The following is a 22,190-nucleotide window of genomic DNA, read 5'->3' on the forward strand; positions in this document are numbered from 1 at the left end:
CACTTGGACCTTATGAAACTGCCAAGGAAGCAAAAGATGGACAGGAGACAGGAACTCAGGGAAGCCTTGTGGCTCTTGAACTAAGACAGTGGGTAAAATTTCCACAAAACTATGAGACTGACAAAAACGCTCCTATTGTTAAAATTTAGAAATTTGATTATTAAACATCCATTTGAAAAATCAGATTAAAGTAATCAGTAATGTAATATTGTGAAGGCATTTAACATTAACCAGAATACACTATATTAAATGGTTAAAAGTTTTAGTTCTAGTGATAGGAGCTTAAATTCTCCTTTATAGAAGTCCTGCTATTGTTAATGTTAAATTATTGTAAAAGTAATACATGTTCATTCAAGAAAACTAGTATAACATAGTTCTGATAGTAGCTAACTTTAGAGTTTATTATATTCTGTCCAGTGTAATCTTGTTTATTCCTCATAACAGTAATATGAGGCAAGTATTATTATTTTTCCTAGTTCGTAGATGAGGAAACAGCACAGAGAAATTAAGGGACGTTAACAAGGCCACACAGTATTTGAACCCAAGCAGTCTGGCCGTAGAATCTGTGCCCTTCAGTGTTCCTTGTCACCAGGTGGTTAAGAACTTGGGGTTTGGAATAAGAAAGACCTGGGCTTAAGTCATGGCTACCACTTATACTCTTGGGGCAAGAGCATCTCTCTTGACCTTTCTGAGCCGTAGTAATCTTGTTTATAAAACAAGGGCTATTTAGGGGATAAAATGAGATAATGTGTGTTAACTGGTTGGCACATTCTTTAGCAGACACTATGCTTCTTCAGTAGATGGTATTATTATAACAAATACTGATAAGCAAAATGAAAAAAGTCACGAAAAGAAAACAACCATTGTTAGCACTTTGAGGTATATCCTCCCAGTCTCTTTAAAATGTGTTCCCTTATGTTAATATTATATCTTCTGCTTATGTTATTTTTCTCTCTTATAACTTTTCCTTGTTTATATTTTACACAAAAGGCAGGAAGACTTGAATTTGTCTGTGTAACTTAGGAGTAAGGCAAGGCTGTTTCAGCTTCTGAGCTGCCAAAACCTTTTCTCCCTATGTTTAGGAGTAAGTGGAGATGGGAGAGGACATAGAAGTACATACACTTTTTTTTCTCGTTTTAAACAAAAATGAGGTTATATGTGAATTAAAGTTTCTGATATAATGTCTGCAAATCAACAAAATGTGGGATAGTAGAAATAGAAAAGAACATGTGCTAGTATTAACTTTATTAAAATAACAATGAAACTCCAGTTTCAGACTGTTTAGAGATATTAACTGAAAATACTATATCTGAGTGAACAGTCTATTTCTTCTTGATGAGTGAGATTATAGAAGTCTGATCATATATTGCATTGTTAAATAAATTCACTGAATGTGGTATAGCAGGTAACTAAACTAATTCCTCCTTTCTAAAGCCTTAGCAACAAAACATGGCTAATGCACTTTTTTTCATTTCCTTTTAGGTCTACACACAATGAGCTGGAAAAGAATCGGTGAGTCATTGATGAGGTGCAATTTTCATTTATGTTTAAAAAGCAAACTCAACATCTTACCTGTGAAAATAATGTGATAATGCGTATGTAATCATATATATATTATATATTTTTAAATCTTTTTATTGATTTTTAGAGAGAGAGGGAGGGAGAGGGAGAGAGAAGCATTGATGTGAGAGCAGAGCATCGATCAGCTGTCTCCTGCACGTCCCCTACCTGGGATTGAGGCTGCAACCCAGGCATGTGCCCTGACCAGGAATCAAACTGGCAACTTTTTGGTGCCCAGGATGACACTTAATCAACTGAGCCACACTGGCCAGAGCTGTAGTTATATATATTTTTAAAAATGTATAGCATATCATGATTCTGCTATATATGTATTTTCTCCAAAAAATGCCTTAAATGGTAAGCTTATACTATCCAAACTGGAAATACATTTTTTAAGTTTGTTTCAGTTTTGAGTTTATGGTATAGCCTTTGTTTCTGTCTGTGAAAACAGGTCTATTGTGATAGGTTCATGGCTTAAATATGGTCTTGCTAAAGTATTAGGTTTCTGTAGTGTAGCTAATACATATTATGAAAAATTGTACAACATTGAATTTCTCTTTCTTTGTAGTTTTGTTCATTTATTCATGCATTCAGCAAATCTTTATCAAGCATGAACTGTATGTCTGTCAGGCAGGCATAATGCTTTACATAGAAAATATAAGAATGCATAAAATAGTTTCTGTCCTTAAGGAACTTACAACCTCCTGGGGAGACAGACAGGTAATTAAAAATCCTATGTAAGTATGGTGAGTATGGTAATGGAGAAGCAGGGATGCTGAAATATTACTTTGGAGGGTCCCCTGATTCTTTTTTGAGGGAGTCTTGGAAGGCTCTACAGAGGATGGTGAGTGAGCATTGTATATTGAAGGAACTTCAAGATTTTCAATATGAGTATGAAAGATTGTTGCCTAAGACAAGCCAGGCCAGAGGTTGACAGCTATGCTGAAGAGTTTCGACTTTTTCTGAGAGCAATAGGGGCAGTTGGATGATTTGAAGATGGGTTGTCATACAATCCACTTTGTGTTTTGGAAAGATCACTTTGGCTGCAGTTTGAAGAATTGGTTGATTAGAAGAAGGGATCTCAGAGACAAGAACACTCTTTTGGAGGCTATTGGAAGCCTCCTTGGTAAGAGATGATAGGGGCCATTGGAGATAGAAGTAGACAGAATAAAGAGATAGGATAGGGTATAAGCAATAGAAATAGGTGATTAGTTTGCTATAGAAGGTTAAGTTTTAGGTGGTATTAGTATTTACTGAGAGAAGGAGTGTAGGAAGAGGACGAGTTTGGCAGAGAAGGTGAAGGTTTTACAAATACTCTCTTTTTGATAGAAATTAGATTAATAACCAACAAACTGGAATTGTCTGCACCAGTCATTTTGTTGTTATTGATAATCCTCACCAAGGATATTTTTCCATTGATTTAAAAAAATTTTTTAAATATATTTTTATTGATTTCAAAGAGGAAGGGAGAGGAAGAGAGAGATAGAAATATCAATGATGAGAATCATTGATTGGCTGCCTCCTGCATGCCCCCTACTGGGGGATCGAGCCCGCAACCCAGACATGTGCCCTGACCGGGAATCAAACTGTGATCTCCTGGTTCATACGTTGATGCTCAACCACTGTACCATGCCATCTGGGCTCCATTGATTTTTAGAGAGAGTGGAAGGGAGGGGGAGAGACACAGAGAGAGAAACAGTGATGTGAAAGAGACACATTGACTAGTTGCCTCTTGCACAAGTCTCGAGGAGGGCCCGGGATAGAAGCTGCAACTGAGGTATGTGCCCTTGACTGGAATAGAGCCCCACCCTTCAGTCCGAGGGCTGATGCTCTAGCCACTGAGCCAAACCAGCTAGGGCTGTACCAGTCATTTTTGACAAAAAAGATTTCTGTGACCTTCAACTTTTTGTCCTGCCTGCCCCCCCCCCTTTTTTTTAATAGAAGGGACCTTACAGATTGACTAGCCTAACTGCCTCATTGCAGATGAATTTAAATGTCAAATTCTCCTGAACAGGCTTAACATAGTCCTCCAGGCAGACTTTGGCTTTTACCACTTTGTTTGTGTTATACTCTGTTCATCTCCTACTGTAAAACTTCATCAGGTAGTATCTGTTCATGTCTCTTTCTGCCATATGACTATGATTGCCTCAAAGGCAGGGATTCTGTTTTGTTCAATTTTTGTTTTGTTTTGTTCAATTTTTTTATCTTCAGCTCCTAGCATTTGATGCATGTATAGTAGCTGATGGCTTCAAAAATATTGAGTGAAGGATAGAAGTGGAGCAAAGTTTAGTGGTTTAGTAAAGATGTTTGCTGGTTTGTAGCAAAGCAGTTTGGCAGGAAACCTTTCATTTTTAAATAATCTCTTTTCTGCCTTATATTATGGCTAATTAAAACATAGCAAGACGACCAATAAATAACAGCTCTGAGGATTCGACAAATAAAGCCTTACATTGAACTTTAAATTAGAGCTCAGAGTATATTTTGGGCCACATGCTTTAAATACTGATAAACATGTGGCTCTTGTAATTATTTCTTCCACCTGAATATGTGGTCCTTGGGTGAGACTCTCATTGGAAACCTGGCAAAAAACCTTTTAACATTGGAGTAAAGAGAATCTTCAGTAAACTGTTCAGAATGGAGCTCTTTAAATCTTTGAGTAAACTTTGTTTCATGCCTTCTGCATACCAGTTCTGATTTACTGATAACTTTATCACCCATAATATTACTTTGCTATACTCTATAAATTGTTTAATCTAGTGTCTTTCTGTGGCACTGGTGTAACGTGTGTGGCTTTTATTGCCTGGACTGTACACAATCTCCAGTGTCTCCAGTGAAGGCTTTTTGTTCTCCTTTTATGTACTTAAGTCTAAGGCTTTCTGGTTGGTTTCCTACCCTACCTCACTTAAGGCATGGTTCCCCCATCCTCTTCTGTCTTATCCTGATAGTCCTAGATAGCCTTTGTTTCTCAAATTATTTCTTCCCCTCTCTCTCTTCTTCCCTTCTTTCCTTTGTCCGTTCATCCCTCCCTCTCTTCCTTGAGGCTTAATTGAAAGGTAATATAGAATTCACCTTTCCAAGATGAATTTGTTTTTAAATGGGGTATTTATCAACATAAATAAATCTTATTTAGTGGAATATGTCAGAGAGTGCCAAAGGAAGAGTCCAGTTCAATAACCTCTACTTCACTTCTGAAAAGTTACAAATTTGGCTTGTGATCCAGCAAAAAAAAAAACCAGACATGTTGGTAGATATGGGATGATTTAAGGGAGCGGGGTGTTTTAGCCAAATTTGCAAGAAGCCAGATATAAAAAATATTTAAAAAATTTAAGCCTGTATTGTTATTACATTTTTAAGCCTTTATCTAGTTCTATTTAATGGTGTTTTTTTCCCCCAAGACACCATTTTTTATTTGACATTTTAAATTTAAAAAAAGTTAATCTAGCTTTGGCATCCTTTAAAATAAATAGAATTTTGGCTTTACCTTTCATTTGCTTTTGAGTGTGAGCCCATATGAGAAAAGTAATTCACTATGAAAAGGGCAATTTGATGTTGGTCTTCATTCTGAAAATACGTTTCTGAAGTAATTCATAGTTTTGAAATGTTGCCACTTTATATACATATTGATGTCAGAAGTTTTTTCTTTTTTTTTCTTTTTTTTAGCTTGGTTCTAAAATCTTGCACATAAAGCTGCTTTGAGTTAGTGTTTTCTACTGGGGCAATGCAGTGAGAATTAGAGTAGACGGCTCTAAACTGTTAGTGAACTTAAAGCCCCAAGATTGTTGAAGCCCTGGATCTGTCCTCGAGGAGACAAAAGCCAACAAATGTTGAGGTTCATATTCCCAGATCTCAGAAAGAAGCCTAATGGTGGAGATTTGGGTCTGGCTGGCCCAGAGAAGTTTGTTCTGGTCCAAAATTACCCCAAAATGCCTACAGCCGATTAGGGAGCTGTAGATAGTCCCAGGACTGATAAAGAAATTCAGATCCTTTTTTAGATAGGTCCTGGTGGGCTTATTTCTGCCTAAAACCCTGACAGCTACACTGAGCCTAGTCTAGATGGTTCAGAGCATTTGTTACTTGCATACTCATCCTGTCTCCCTAGACCCATAATAGGTTTTAACAGACAAGTAGGTAGAGGTAAAAGGTCAGTAGGGTACCTCTAACTGTTCTGCATTCCCCAAGTACCTGTATGAATCATCTCATGGTAAAATGAACGAATCTTTGAGATTTAAGAATTAAGAATTTACATTAACTTACCTTATGTGTTGGGTCCTTTGCCAGAGTAGAAACCGTTACAGATTTTAGATTGCTTCATTGTTTTTTATTTTATTAAATTGAAATTACTGATGATGTTTTTGAAAGAACAACAACTTTAACAGGACTTAAATGGTCAGGAACCTCAGTGCTGATGGCAAGAGATGCCATCCAACCTTAATATCTGTCATTACATTGAAGCAAAAGGCTCACCTTTATTGCAAAGTTGGCAAAGCTAGAAGGCCCAAAGGAGGATAATGGACTAATAATGCCTTCCTAGGCAGAGCAGAAGTGCCTGAGTATTTTTGATTAAAAAAAAAAAAAAGCATGTCCAATAAATGGTGGCAATAGGTATCCTCCATTTAGAGCCTTTGTCGTACTTCTGAGGCAAAGATGAAAATAAGCATTTATAGAGTACTTACTGTGTTCCCCCACTATGCAATACTAAAAACTAGCCATTTTGACCAGCATCACTACATTTTGAAATAAGATGATGGAAACACAAAACAGACCTAATCATGATCCTATCTGATCATAAATATGATAGCTGTGTTTAATAGCAGTCTTTTTCTTCAGTAATGATTAATAAAACCTGTGCTTGGTATCATGGTAGGTCAAATGAGGTATAAGATACTGACCCTATCCTATTCTTAAGGTTAAGGTCATTAAAGTTGGGTAATTACATAGATTGCATCTTTCAATACCAGTATCTAGTTAAATTAGCAGTGAATTCTAGACAGGTGTACAAAAATTGGTTTTCATACTGAACTTTGAAACCCAGTTGTGGTCTGTGTAGTCATTTTAGTGAGTCATTTTGAAAAAAGGAATAGAATAGAAAATATCAAAGTGCATTGCTTGAAGTAAAGTTACATGATGTAAAATACTATGGTCATAGTAAAAAAGCCACTGCTCTGGATAGTCGAGAATATGTGCTGGGCCATGAAGAAGAAATAGAATTTGAATCTAAGGAAAGGGGGCAGTCCCTGGAAGCAGGAAGGTGGCATCATAAGCTGTATTCAAACAGTGAGTAGACCATATGGAAGGGAAGAACAGTCAGTCAAATTAATAGTGGAAAATGAGGCTGGAAAGGTGGTTTAGAATTAAATTGTGGAATGTTATTGAATGTCAAGGAATTTGGAATTTATATTGTTGACAGTAGTGAGTTTTTGAGGCTTTAGAAGCAACAAGATAGGCATGATTAAAGCATTAAAAAAAGATTAGTCTAGTTACAGAAGCAGGGAGACTGTAGTGGAAGGATATAAGAATCAGCAGTCAGGTGATAGAAATGGGAACCGAAAGGGAGAGAGAAGACTAGGAAACCATATAAAGAAAGAATATTGTTTTCCATCAACTCCTCACATTTCATTCTTCACATAGCAGCAACAGGGATCTTCTCAAAGGATATATCATATTTTGTCATTTCTGTTTATAATTTCCCATTGGCTTCCCATTGCAATTAGGTAAAATCTATGGCCTACAAAGTTCTACCATTCTATCTCTCATCTATGGTCCAGGTGGCACTGCCTCCCCCTCACCCCCCACCTCAAACATACCATGTTCATTTTCATCTTGGGCTTTTGCACTTGCTCTTCCTTTTGTTTACAGCGGTTCTCAACCTGTGGGTCGCGACCCCTTTGGCAGTCAAACGACCCTTTCACAGGGGTCGCCTAAGACCATCCTGCATATCAGATATTTACATTACGATTCATAACAGTAGCAACATTACAGTTATGAAGTAGCAATGAAAATAATTTTATGTTTGGGTCACAACATGGGGAACTGTATTTAAAGGGCCAGAAGGTTGCTCTAACTTGCTCTAACTCTTCATCATTATTTAGTTCTCAGTTGTCTGGTCATCTCCTTAGAGAACAGTAATTGCTCGCTCCTCGCGCCCCCCCCCCCAGTCACTCTCTATCCCATTGTCTTTTCTGTTGCCTTAACATTTATCTCTGAATTATTTCGGTTACCTGACTTCTTTCACTAAACCATAAATTTCAGGAAGGCAGGGACTTTATTTAGGCTTAGCATATAGCAGTCATTCAATAAATATCATTGAGTGACAAAATGATTCTGTGTACTATTGAGTGTATCTATAACCAATAATATGTGTTAGTGAATTATAATAACACTAGAGGCCCGGTGCACAAAAATTTGTGCACTCGGGGGGCAGGGGGGATCCCTCAGCCCGGCCTTCGCCCATTTGCAGTCCAGGACCCCTTGGGGGATGTCCACCTGTCGACTTAGGCCCACTCCCCAGGGGATCAGGCCTAAGCTTGCAGTCAGACATCCTTCTGGCAGAGAGGGAGCCCTTGGGGGTGTCCGACTAAAGGCTTAGGCCCCCAAGGGAGCTGTGATGAGGAAGCTGGGGTGACAGAGGAGCCACGCTGTCCCGCCCCGCCGCCCTGGGTCGGGTCGCACACGGGACACCCGGACGGCGGCCAGGCGGGCCAGCGGATCGCTGCTGCCCCGTCCGGCCACCCCGGGTCGGGTCACACATGGGACGCCGGGGCGGGCCGGCCGATCGCTGCTGCCCCGCCCGGCCACCCCGGGTCAGGTCACACACGGGAAGTCTGGACAGCGGCTGGGCGGGCCGGGCGATCGCTACTGCCCCTCCCGGCTGCCCCAGGTCGGGTCGCACACGGGATGCCCGCCGCCCCGGGTCGCAGATAGCAGGCCCGGATGGCGGCGGGGCAGGCGGGATGGCACTGACCCGCCCCGCCTGCAGTATGCAAATTAGCCGCCATCTTTGTTGGTGGTTAATTTGCATATCACTCTGATTAGCCAATGGGAGGCGTAGTGAAGGTACGGTCAATTACCATGTTTGTCTATTAGATAGGATAAGTGAAAAATGATAAATAATATACTCTTGAAAGTGTAACAGGCATTATAATAAAATAATTTCAAAGGAGGTAAATGGAATATTTAATTAATTCTTCAGATGTAAATTATATGGTCAGGCCGGAGTGGCTCAGTTGGTTGAGTATTGTCCTGGGCACCAAAATGTTGCTGGTTTGATTCCCAGTCAGGGCACATACTTGGGTGGGGTTGCAGGTTTGATCCCCAGTTGGGGAGCATATAGAAGGAAGGCAACTGATCAATGTTTCTCTCTCATATCGATGTTTCTCTCTCTCTCTCTCTCTCTCTCTCTCTCTTTCTCTGTCCCTCCCTCCCTCCCTCTCTCCCTCTCTCTCTCCCTCTCTGCATGTCCTCGAGTGAGGATTAGAAAAAAGTACAGTATATGAAAAAGCTTGATGAGTACCAACATCTTAAAGGATTTTTCCTATGCAGGACTTTATCCTGCTAATAAGAAAAGAGTGAGTAACCTTTTTAAAACCGGGTAATTGATTCTTTCAGTTCTTTAGGATAGTATATAGTACACTAAAATAAAGACGGGAGGTTTTGTAAAGGAGAACACTTTACTTGATGGAGTTTATGCTCCTCTTGTGAGGTCTTTATTCTTTTCTCATTCCATGAGTTGAAATGGGAAGCATTTTTATGAGGTAAAGATGCATATATACTTGGAGACTAGATGTCACAAATAATTTCAAGTTTTTTGTGTTAGAATTTTTAATATATTACTCATGTTGATCTTAATGGTTTGGACATGATAATGAATACAGTACTTTTTTCTAGATTATTCACATGTCCCCATTTGACCCATTGACCCATGGAAATTTTGACAGTGTTTTAGTCTACCTTATCTTAGAACAACATATAAAAGGAAATCTTTATGACCATGGGTAAGGCAGTGGTTTCTTAGTACATCACCTGACTATTTAGGATTCCTTGGCAGGAGGAACATAACTGGTTTTAGCTGCATATTTTGGGTGCTTGGATGACATTTGTTTAAAAAGAACATACACTTTTATATACAGTGTGCACATTCAAGAAAAAAACGTACATTTGTTTTGTTAGGAGTGAAAAATAAATTGCAAGGGTAGTTTGGCAGAACTTGCATTAAAAACAAGTTATGGGATTAAGGAAACTAAACCTTTATTGTAGGTTTGATATAACTGGAGCTGGATCAAAAGTCTACAGTTTTGAATTGGGTTTGGTAATTATGGAAAGTTTAATCAAAAGTTCTTATTAGCCTTGGTTTATTACTGAGATATAAATCTCGGTATGAAAATACCTTATAATAACTTCCTTAGCCTGATAAATAACATTTATGAAAAACCCACAGCTAATGTCATATTTAATAGTAAAAGACTGAATGCTTTCCCCTAAGATCAGGAATAAGACAAGGATGTCTGCTCTCATGATTTCTCCTCAGCATTATACTGGAGGGTCTAGTCAGGACAATTAGACAAGAGGAAGAAATAAACGGCATCTAGATTTGAAGGGAAGAAAAAAAGCTCTGTTTGCAGATATCATAGTCTTATGTATAGAAAATCCTAAGAAATCCACAAAAAACTATTAGAGCTTATACACGAACCTAGCAGAGTTGCAGTATTCATGAATGACACACAAAACCCAGCTGTGTTTCTATACATCAATAATGAACAATCTGGAAATAAATTTAAGAAAACAGTTCTATTTACAACCGCATCCAAAAGAATCAAATACATAGGAATAAATTGAACCAAAGAGGTGAAAGATTTGTACATTGAAAATGACTAGCCCTAGCCAGGTAACTCATCTGGTTAGAGCACTGTCCCAATTCACCAAGAATTGTGGGTTTGATCCCCGGTCAGGGCATATACATATACAATGAATACATAAGTAAGTGGGACAACAAGTAGATGTTGTTGTTTTTTCTCTCCTCCTTCCTCTCGCTCTCTAAAAGCAATCAATAAAAGTTTTTAAAAGGAGAAAATTACAAAGCACTGTTTTAAGAAATTAAAGAAGACATCTGTGTTTATGGATTGGAAGAGTTAATTAATATTGTTAAAATGGCAGTACTCCCCATATTGATGTACAGATTCAATGCAAGCCCTATCAAAATCCAAGCTTTCTTTTTAGCAGCAATTAACAACTGATTCTATAGTTTACATGGAAATACAAAATACCCAGAATAGCCAAAATAATCTTGAAAAGAACAAAGTTGGAAGACTAATAATCCCAATTTCAAAACACTACAAAGCTATGTAATCAAGACAATGTGATATTGGCCTAAGAATAGACTTATAAATCAACTAGAGGCCTGGTGCACAAATTCATGCACAGGTGGGGTCCAGCCGGCCCGCCCCGAGGGGCCGTGGGCAGTTGGCTGCCCCCCACCCCCATTGGGGAGGTGGGCGTTTGGGGGTGGGGCCTGTCAGGAGGAGGGGCCACAAGTGGTTGGCCGGTTGGTCCTGCTCCCCTGGTCAAACTCCCAGTCAAGGGGACAATTTGCATATTAGCCTTTTATTATATAGGATAAAATAGAGTCTAAAGCTATTCCCTCATACTTAGGGTCAATTAATTTTCAACAAGGTGTTAAGTCAATGTGTTTTCAACAAATTGTGCTGATACAACTAGAAATCTACATGTAAAATAGTGAAGTTGGATTCCTACCTCACACCATATGCAAAAGTTAACTAAAAAATGAACCACAGATTTGAATTAAAGAGCTAAAACTGTAAAATTCTTAGAAAAAAAACATAAGAGGAGATCTTTATGACTTTGGACCAGGCTATCATTTCTTACATATGACACCAACAGCACAAGCAACAACAACAACAAAATAGATACATTGGATTTTATCAAAATAGAAAACATTTGTATTTTAAAGATCACTATTAGGAAAGTGAAAACAAATTATAGGAGAAAATACTTGCAGAATATATATCTGAGAAGAGACTTATATTCAGAATATATAAAGAACTCTTAAACTAAATGATAAAAAAGACAGCCCAATACAAAAACAGGCAAAGGGCCCTGGCTGGTGTTGCTCAGTTGGTTGAGCAACAAAAGGTTGCTGGTTTGATTCCCAGTCAGAGCAAATGCCCAGGTGGCAGGTTCTGGGTCCTGGTCGAGGTGTGTATGAGAGGCAACCAATCAATGTTTTCTCTCTCTCTTCTCTCCCTCTCTCATCTCTCCATCTCTCCCTCTCTCCCTCTCTCCCTCTCTTCCTCTCTCCCTCTCTCCATCTCTCCCTCTCCCCTTCTCTCTCCCTACCCTCTCTCTCTCCCTCTCCCTCTCCCTCTTTTTCTCCCTTCCTCCTCCTCTTGCTCTCTCTGAAATCAATTTTAAAAAAAAACAACACAGGCAAATGATTTGAATAGGTATTTCTCCAAGGAAAATATACAAAAGGCTAGTAAGCCCATGAAGAGATGCTCAACATCAGTAGTCATTAGGAAAATGCAGGATATCACTTCATACTTACTAAAATGGCGAACTAGTGTTGCTCAGCAACTTTGTGCCCATCCATTCATCATACCAGCTACCATTGATTGGGGGGAAGGTCCTAAAAGTCTACTGACCTTGCATTTTGGCCCTTAAAAGTTGCTGATGTCATTATCATCTGATGGCACTGCACAAATGATTCCACATTTTACAAGTAAGACATGTAATTAACCACACATAAGTTTACAATATATTATATGGTGCTACTACCTAATGTAACTTACTTGGTAATGAGGAAAGATTGAGCCTCTGTGGCATATAAAAAGGGTATATAGTTAAAGGTTTTTGAAAGCCTCTAATTAACAGTAAAATCTTACAAAATTAAGACCATATATTGAACGAATGTGGTAATTGTATCAGTTCCACTTAAGGTATAATAAAATAAAACTTGATTGTATTTATTAGATCTTGAACAACAAAGTTTAACAAGTATAATTGTGTGGGAAGGAGAAACAGCATTGCCCAGAAACCAGGAAATAGCTACTGATCTGCTTTTCTGATTTGGCATATAAAAATGATGGCTGTTTTTCTTTTTTAGTCTAACGATGGGAAACTGACACCCTTATTTTTAATTTATGTAAAAATATTAAGGAAAAGAAATTTATTCTTTGTACTTTTTAAAATACATAGTATGAGTCCAGTTATAGTACTGAGTTTTCAAGGGTAACTATAAAACACTAAAAAGTAGCTAAGCATTGGGAAGTATAGGACACTTATTTAATAGAATTTGACTATTTATGAAGCTATGGAACCAGATAAATATAGAAATTACATTATTAAACAGTATGCAGGGTAATATCATTTGTCAGAGAGACATGCAATTGGTGTATTTATTTTTGTATGCAAGTAAATGAATATTTTAATTGTATTTTTATATGGGTAGGAATGCTGAAAACTGTAGACAAACTAAAAATAGCTGTTAGAGTACAGAGATAGGCACCTGTTACAGTAAAAATTGAATGTTACATGAGATAGAGATGAAGTAATGGGTGGGTTTTGGAGATAAAATTTATGGTTAATAGAAGAAGCATAGCCAGGATGAAATTACACATCTAAAATGCAGCCGGTGCAATGAAGTCATTGCAGTAGTTTCTAGATAGATTCACAGTCTCTATATTGACCTTTGTCAGAAATAGCTCATTAAGGCTAAGCTTTGTACTCCCTGACCCAGACTGCAAGGTGACAGAGGCTGACTCAGACAAGGATTGCATTCTAGAAACCAAGTGTTCTCAGAACTTCAGTTATCCAATTCCTAAAGTTTAAATCAATTCTACAACTGACACATGGAAATAGATGAGATCATTAGTCTTAAAAATAACCCAGAAATATTATAACTTGAAACTTCTAGAAATAAACAAATAATTAAATCAGACTTTAAATAATTTACATGGTGGACATGATAGTGAAGATGTATGTAGTAGCTTTTTTATCCAAGTGATTGCAGAGTCTATATCTCAGTGTAGCTGTAACTTGTTTAAGGAAACACTTCCTGCCGTGACCGGTTTGGCTCACTGGATAGAGTGTTGACCCACGGACTGAAGGGTCCTGGGTTTGATTCTAGTCAAGGGCACGTACCTCAGTTGCAGGCTTAATCCCCGGACCCCCAAGGTGTGTGCAGGAGGCAACCAATCGATGTGTCTCTCTCACATCAATGTTTCTGTCTCTCTGTCTCTCCCCCTCCCTTCACTCTATAAAAACCAATGGAAAAATATCCTCAGGTGAGGATTAACAACAGCAACAACAAAACACACACACACCAAAAGAAACAAAACCCCAACTTCCTCTCAAATTATGAATTGGTAATTTAAAAAAGGAATAGTTTAATTAGATTTTCCTGATATATTTTAGATAATGCAGTATAAAAACTTTATCTTATTTGCAACTTTGAGGACAGTGTTTGATCCATAAAACTGACTATACCTTTTATATTAATGCTCATAATAATTATACAAGAGCAGAATTCTAGATTTTAAGGTAATATGCTAGTTTACTAAATTCCTTTGCTGCATATAGTAATTACTGCAGTGTAAATGTTCTTGATAAACATTGTTTTAATAATAAATGCAATTCAAACACTTTTTCTTAAACTAGCATCTTCATTTTTAATAAATTTCTATTTTGGTGTAAATTTTGGCAATTTAGGCATGCAAAGAGATATATCAGTAAGAAATCTTTTTATTAAATGAGTGACTTCTTTAGTATCTTGCATTTATTTATCTTTTAAAAATGAAGAGATTCAGATTCTTTTGCTATATTTTAGCTTTTGCAGAGAAGAGGGTAGTTATTTTGTACTTGCTTATATTTTTCTGCGTATTCTAGAAAATAATGCCAATTGGAAGTCCCATGGGTGTTACTAGTGAACAACCACAAGTCTCAGGGGTAGGATTCATTAATGAGAATAGAATTTCCTAATATGGCTATTTGCTAACCAGTTCTTGAAGGCAGATTTGCTTGGAAGATAATTAGTTCAGCTCCAGGACAAACACATAACATATTGCTTATATTTATATCTTCTAAATCAAGAAAAGTTTACACTTAACTCATAAGTAAATGACTTTTGTTGTTATTTTGGGAAAAGCAAATGGAAAAAAAAGTAGATTTTAATACTATACATGGTTTAAGAGCTAAATTGTCGAAAAGCTGCCTGGAATGCAACACAGATGACTTCTTTGGGGATAGGTAATACGTTGATGTGAGAATTGTACCAGAAGTCAGAAGATAATAATTTCTCTTTTTATTTCTACTACTGGTAGACTGTGGATGTCATCTAAGTTATCTCACTTCTTGGGGTCTTGCATTCCTTGGCTGTAAAAGGAGGGGACCTAGATGATCTCCGAATTCCATCCCTACATGAAAAGTTTTATAGTTCTATGAACATTTCTTTATGGTACAAAATTGGGGCTCTTTTTTCAGACAGTAGGATAAGACACAGCAAAGTCGGGGGCGGGGGGTGGTGCAGGCTATCCTGTCTCCACAGCAGCGGAGAGTCTCATAAATGTAAAGTCCTGCTTCTGTGAGGCAGACCCTTCCTGGCTCAGGAGAGACATTTTTCAACTTGAGAGCAAAACTAGGCAGCCCGGCGACAGTGTGGAAAGGTGGCTGTGTGTACAGTCTCTGGTCGGTCCTGGAAGTGCTTGGTGAGCGAGCCCAGCAGTCCCACTTCCTCATCCCACCCTTCAGCCCATACTCCTGCAGACTTCCTTCAGCATAGGCACTGAACTTACCCAGCGTGCCCTTGCTGACATGGCCCTTCAGTTCCTCTTTGGATAATTCTATCTTAGGCCTTTTGCTTATTGGTTTCCTATAATGTTTATTACAGTGACTATTCAAACTTTTTAAAAAAATTATCTTCATTGTTGAAAGTACTACAGATGCCTTTTCAAAAATCCCTTCAGCAGAGTGTGAGGCAAAAGCACAAAGCTAGGCATTATCAGTATCACATTCTAGTTTAAGGATAGGGCTTTAGTTTCTCTAAAATTAGGTGGTAGAATGGAATGATCATTCAGATTTCTTCTAGTCTGAAAAAATTCCGAGACTTTTAGTACTCAGTCCCACTTTTTACTCTCAGATCTAGTTTTTGAACCTATATCTCCTGGCTCCTGGTCTAAAGATATGTCTCTGTATATTATTGACTCCTATTTTCTCTTGTGCTGAAAATATAGACTCCTGGTTCAAACTTCATCTTCCCCTATATTTTCTATCTTTATACTTTTGGTTCAGATTCCTTGACCCCTCTCCCCCTACTCCCCTTTTGAACAAGAATAACAAAAATGTTTATAATAACCAAAAATTAGAAGTAATCTGAATTCCTATCAATAGGGGAATGGCTAAATAAATGATATTACATCCATAAATTTGGAGCAGATAAAAAGAATGATATAGACCTCTATGTGTATATGTGGAGAGGTTTCCAAGACATATTAAGTGAAAAAAGCTAATTGCAAAATATTTCCAGTATGATCTCATTTATTTAAAAAAATACATTCATATATGTAAATATATTGGAAAAGTTCTGGAAAGATACATGTCAAACTGATAAACTTTCTATGGGAAAGGAAGCAAGAGTCAAGGAGAAACTATCATGTTGATTTTATTGCTAGAGTTTTTTGTAGTAAGAATGTGTTACTTAAAAAAGATTTTTAAAAGGCAATAATGTATGGGTAATCCTACCCATATATTTTCATAGACAATAAAGCTAGAAAGGATCTTAGAAAGTCACCTAGTCTAGTATCCTTATTTTATGAATAAGAAAGCCTAAGTCCCTCCAAGTTGTCTGTTTCACCGAGTTGATTAATGACAAAGTTAGCATGAGAATATTCTAATCCCAAAACCAGAACTTTTTCACACTGTCTTCAAGGTACAGCTAATACATACATTTTTTATGAAGTCTCTTCTGATTTTGCAAAGTGTGGTATCTCCTCTAAATCCCTATCTGTTCACTGTTTGTGTCACTTAGGAATTTTAATCCACACTACCTTATTCTGTAATGTCCTCCCTTTCTAGATTATATAAATATACTAGAGGCCCAGTGCACAGGAGGCGGGGGGTGGAGGGGGAGTGTCCCTCAGCCCAGCCTGCACCCTCTCGCAATCTGGGACCCCTCAGGGGATGTCCAGCAGTGGGACATCCCTCTCCCAATCTGGGACCGCTGGCTCCTAACCGCTCACCTGCCTGCCTGATCGCCCCTAACCACTCACCTGCCTGTCTGATCACTCCTAACCCCTCTGCCTGCCTGCCTGATCACCCCTAACTACCTGCCTGCCTGATGCCCCTAACTGCTCGCCTGCCTGCCTGATAGCCCCTAACCACCTCTGCCTCGGCCCCCACCCCCCTGCAGCTTCATCTGGAATGACCTCCAGAAAGTTGTTCAGCTATCCAGTCTAATTAGCATATTATGCTTTTATTATTATAGATTCTGTGAGGGGAGGGACTGTAATTTGTCTTTGTATCTGATACAGTGTCTTGTACATAACAGGTTCTTAGTGAATTAATAATTAACATTTTTGTTTGTTTGATATTTGTAGTAGGCTATGCACCTTGTGTTAGATTAAGAGAAAAAAGTCAAATCCATGTCAAATGAATAACTGTTTTTTGTTTTAGTGTGTGTGTGCATGTGTGTGTGTGTGCATATGTGTGTGTGTGACCTGACGCTTCAAGATAGAAAATATGTTAGGAAAGCACATAGTGAGATATTTGCTACCCTGCAGATATCTTCCCTTTCCAAGGAAAATAGTTTTGTTCTCCACTCCTGCTTCAGAACAGTTTGTCCCCATAGGATATTCTAGGTAATATGACCCACTTAGGAAATATGTGGTGATTGTGCTTCATAATGGGACCTCAACTAAAGTTGTACCACAGGAAAATGCCTCTTGAATGTGCTGGTTATACAAATGAAAGTACATTTCTTTCTGTATTTGAATTTACACAGCAGACCAAGAAACTCAATTATGACTTAAAATTTTACTGTAAATACAGTGCCATAAAAGCTGTGACATCCTTTTTAATTGTGAAAGTATCTCCTCAGACTGTTTGGAATTTATACAGGTTTAGCCCTTTATGTGTTGTCACCCTGTTTTGTCTGCATAGCTCTGTTACTTGATATTAGCATCTTATTAAATTTCAGCTTGCTTTTTGAAATAGAGACTCTTCCCTATGATTTTTATCTGCAGTTATGTTCATCCTGTTTTGCTTCTGATTTTTTGGTAACTTGGCTTATTTTGATAGCTGTTTAATTTGACATCATTAAAAGCCTGTATAATTATTTAAACAGCTTATTTCATGGAAGTTTCCATAATCAGCTGAAGATTGTTCTTGGGTGGAGCCTTAGGAAGATTTATTCTTTTTTGGAAAGCTAACATCTCTCTTAGTTTAGAATTAATAGCTTTAGGAAAACATCATAGAATGCTGGGAATTTCCATGAATGCTTCTAGCCAAAGAGATTGTATTGAAATGGCCAATTGGTGCTCACAGGTATTCATTTAGAGCCATTTTTATTATGCCAGAATTTAAAAATATGTATGTGTATATGTGTGTATGAATATATATATATGTCTTTGTTAAAAAAGAAGTTATGAATTTAGCTCTTTTGAAAGCTGTGAAGTAATTAAAATAGAGATAACAATTTATTAAATAGGAAATTATCTGTGACTCCTTTAGTGTATTTCAAATATGGTATATTAAAACATATTCTTGCTCCATTGAGCATTTTATTAGAAATTTTTTAAAATTATGGGACTGAGAAAAAAAATCTCATAGACACTGACAGTGTGATGATTGCCAGGGAGAAAGGGGGTTCGGGAAGGTGGAGGAGGGTATAGGGGGAATAAATGGTGATGAATAGAGACTTGATGGGGTGGTGAACATACAGTACAGTGTACAGATGATGTGTTGTAGAATTGTGCAACCTGAAACCTGTATAATTTTGTTAACTACTGTTACCCCCAATAAATTCAATAAAAAGGGGAAAATATGTTTAACACATTTTGATCTGCTGTGCTTAGAAGAAAATATATTTGTGATTAGATTTTCATTATTCTTGAGATCATGGATTTTATTTTCATGAAGATAGATATGTAGATTAATTTACTTGTGATAAAGATAATAGGCATTTGCCAGTCATTTTCTAAATGTTTAAGAATTTGTTACAGTAAAATTTTTTATTTTAAAACTGTAGTCAGTAATGCTTAGTTTAGTACTATTTATTTGAATGAAATAGAAAAAATTGATTTTTAAACATTAGCGTTAGGGCATTTTCTGGTTTAGTGTTTTAATTTAAAAATATTTTTTTTCAGTTGGTAGTCCTCAATGAAGAAACTTTCTGGAAACAATATGAAGAATTATATTCTACATCTATCTAGGATTTCTTAGTTTAGACATAGCAAAGTGGAGCTCAAATACATGTTTGAACTTGGCAGCTTCAGTTTGCAAAATGGCCTTATTTTTCTTGTCAAGTGAAGCTTAATTAGAGATTTCTCTATTTTAAAAAATATGTATTTTTATTTCAGAGAGGAAGGGAGAGGGAGAGAGAGATAGAAACATCAATGATGAGAGAGAATCATTGATCAGCTGCCTCCTGCACACCCCACAATAGGGATCAAGCTCGAAACCCTGGCATATTCCCTGACCAGGATTCGAACTATGACTGACTTCCTAGTTCACAGGTTGACACTCAACCACTGAGCACACTGGCCGGGCTTCTCAATATTTTTTATAGAGCTTTGAGTATTTTAGTACAGAGGGGTTAGATGCTAATACAGGTGCAATAGACAGTGGTTAGGAATAAACAATAGTTAAGAATTATTCATCTTTTAGCAACAGTCTTACTATTTCCATTAAAGTGCAATTTGACCCCCTCTCAAAGTCTGTCCTCTTCCCCACCCTTTGCACTTTTACTTGTGATCAAATATTACAAAATATGTTAGGGGTATGTTTTTGTAATATATATGTATTGTCATGGAGGACAACCATCATAGTTTCCCAGAGCCATCTGTTTGAATCATTGGTATGACCAGTTATGACATTTTTTCTCTAAGATTGTAACGTCTGTATGTTTTTTCTATCTTGATTCACTTTATTCCAGCCTGATTCACAAATTATAGAACAGCTTGTATTTGGCATAACTATAAAAAAAATCCGGTCTCTTCTACATAAGGTTCTTTTTCAATTGGAAATTTCATCTTTGCAGTTAAAACATTTGTAAACATAACACAAATTAGATAGAGCCTAACAACTTTGCAAGACTGCTATTTTTGTAATGGAGGAGGCTTTCCTAAAGAGAAATTTGGTGGTCCTGGGCTCTGAGAACTCCCTTAAGCAGTCGGAATTTACTGCTGCATGGGTTGGGTCAGGTGACAAGGAAATAGGAACTGTATTTGCTGTCTTGAATGTTCAGGATATTGGTGTGCTTAAAACAAATACTGAATAGATTTGGGGTCTTATTTTTCATCTTTTAAAGGATCCTTCATATTATCTTTTGTTCCCTGAGATTAGAGGTGTTGGTAATCCTGGAAGATGTTTTAGGACTTTCAGCCTATAATATCTCTAATATCTGAAAGGAAATGTAGCCAAGTTGGGCAAATTTATTCTCCCAACTCAACCACCTTCTTTTTGGTTGGAGCGCCCGTTTTTGTGTTCTTGTTGTTGAGATGTACTTAGGCAAGAGAGCCACACAACCTGCCCAGATGAGCAGCCAGGATTTTGATTGGCTGTGATAACAAAGTGGAACATGTTCCCTCATCCTGGCTTTTCCTTCTTCTCAAAGCCACACAGCAATATAGATTTTTCAGGGCTGTTCTCCTGGAATCAAAGTGTAATAGCACTTGTATAACAGTCCTTCTTGGACAGAAAACTATCCTATATAATAAAAGCCCAATATGCAAATTGACCAAACGGCGGAACGACCCGTGGAACGACCAGTCACTATGATGTGCACTGACCACCAGGGGGCAGATGATCAACACAGGAGCTTCCCCCAGCCCGCAGGCCCCAGGCCAGCCAAAGCAGGTGCCAGCGGGGGGGGTCCCCCCCGATCACCCTGCTGGTCGCCCCACAGATCGGCCCTGATCGCTGGCCAGGCCTAGGGACCCTACCCATGCACGAAGTTCATGCATCGAGCCTCTAGTAATGGTATAGAGTTGAGGCTGGAATCACACAAAATATATATTAGATCTCTGATTCTTCTCTCATTTAATTTTTTTCCTGGGCTGATCCAGAGGAAAATCAAACTAAAATTTAGACAATATAAATAGAAACAAGTAAAAAAAAGTAGTGGTGCAACCTAGTTATAATTTGAACCCAGTTTTTTACTGGAAAGAGTTTGCTTTTTATGAGACTATTGTAGTTGTTGTTACTCCATTGAATACCTTTTCCTTTTCAGAAGGGTTTTAAAAAGTAAAGTAGTTCTTAAGGCATGTTCACTTTCTACCTACCTAAAAATGCTCATCTGTCAGTGTCTAAATACAATACTGAAAATTTTTTTTGCTTTATCAGAGGAGAGCATGCTCAGAATTGATGCCAGGTGTTGTGTGAGGCTGCCTCCAAAAGTTACTCTCAAAAACTACTCTTCAGTTGGGCCCTTTGTGGTCAGAAAAAAAGTGTGACATAGTATTATGAAAGAGAAAGATCAGAAGAGTTTAAGTAACTCTGAAATAAAAAGATATACCAAAACATTAATTATCTGTCATTGTCAGAACTATGATGTTTAAAATTCTATGAATCTTATTTTTCCAGAGGTTCCAAATGCCCAATGGGTTAATTACAGATGGGCCAGCAATTTCTCTTTGTTACCTTTTCCTGCCCCAAAATTTACCCTCCCCCCAAAAAGCAAAATAAAAAATAAAACTCCCTGCATTTTAATTCTGGGGAAATTGTGCTAAAATAGGACTTTCAAAATAATCCCTGGCTGGCTTGACTGAATTGGCAGATATCCAGCAATGCCAAACCATTTGCCGTCTGCCAGTGGTAAGCATGGTCACCACTTTTAATCATTTAGTTCCTTATTTCAGGTTGCTCATACTCCGTATAAATTGTGAATATTCATTTTCCAGGGATGCAGTCATTCTTCGGCCAGGGTGTTCCTGTCCCACTTAATAAAATGTGTCTTTCCTTTTATGTAGACACACCCCCTTAAAGTGAACTATTATGCTAATCATCTTATTAGCAGGGCCATTTTTTTAAAGGCATTGTGCTATTTTCATTTTACGCTTCTACATGAACATTCACATTACAGTGGGACATTCTTTGAGTGTGCTGTTTGTGCTATGTAGGCTCACCATTTTATTAGGGATCAGTAGCAATCTGTCTTCATTTCTCTCTGTCATTCTGGACTGTGATTTGATCTAATAAAATAACTTCACTGGGCGGTGGGGTAGAATGGGCTGTGAGCGTTAGATTTTTAGAGAAGAGTAGACCAATGCTTGTTACGTGCATTTTGCATATGAAACTAGGGCAGTGTCTTACAGAACATTATCACTGTGTCTCCGAGCTGACTTGCCGGCACGTAGGAAGTCTGTTTTGATTTCAAAATGTACTTTTACCCCATGGTGGCGGGTAGG

General features: G+C 37.8%; 1 protein-coding gene across 1 annotated transcript in view; it reads left to right on the plus strand.

Moving 5' to 3' along the window:
- Positions 1–1,456: 1,456 nt before the first annotated feature.
- MXI1 (MAX interactor 1, dimerization protein) overlaps positions 1,457–22,190 on the plus strand; it is a 35,823-nt gene continuing 15,089 nt past the window's right edge. Inside the window, exon 1 of the mRNA XM_023753340.1 lies at positions 1,457–1,512. Within this exon, the coding sequence (XP_023609108.1) occupies positions 1,457–1,512 (56 nt within the window). The remainder of the gene's footprint in view (positions 1,513–22,190) is intronic.

This window comes from Myotis lucifugus, unplaced genomic scaffold (assembly GCF_000147115.1).
Source record: "Myotis lucifugus unplaced genomic scaffold, Myoluc2.0 scaffold_44, whole genome shotgun sequence".
Taxonomy (NCBI): Eukaryota; Metazoa; Chordata; class Mammalia; order Chiroptera; family Vespertilionidae; genus Myotis; species Myotis lucifugus.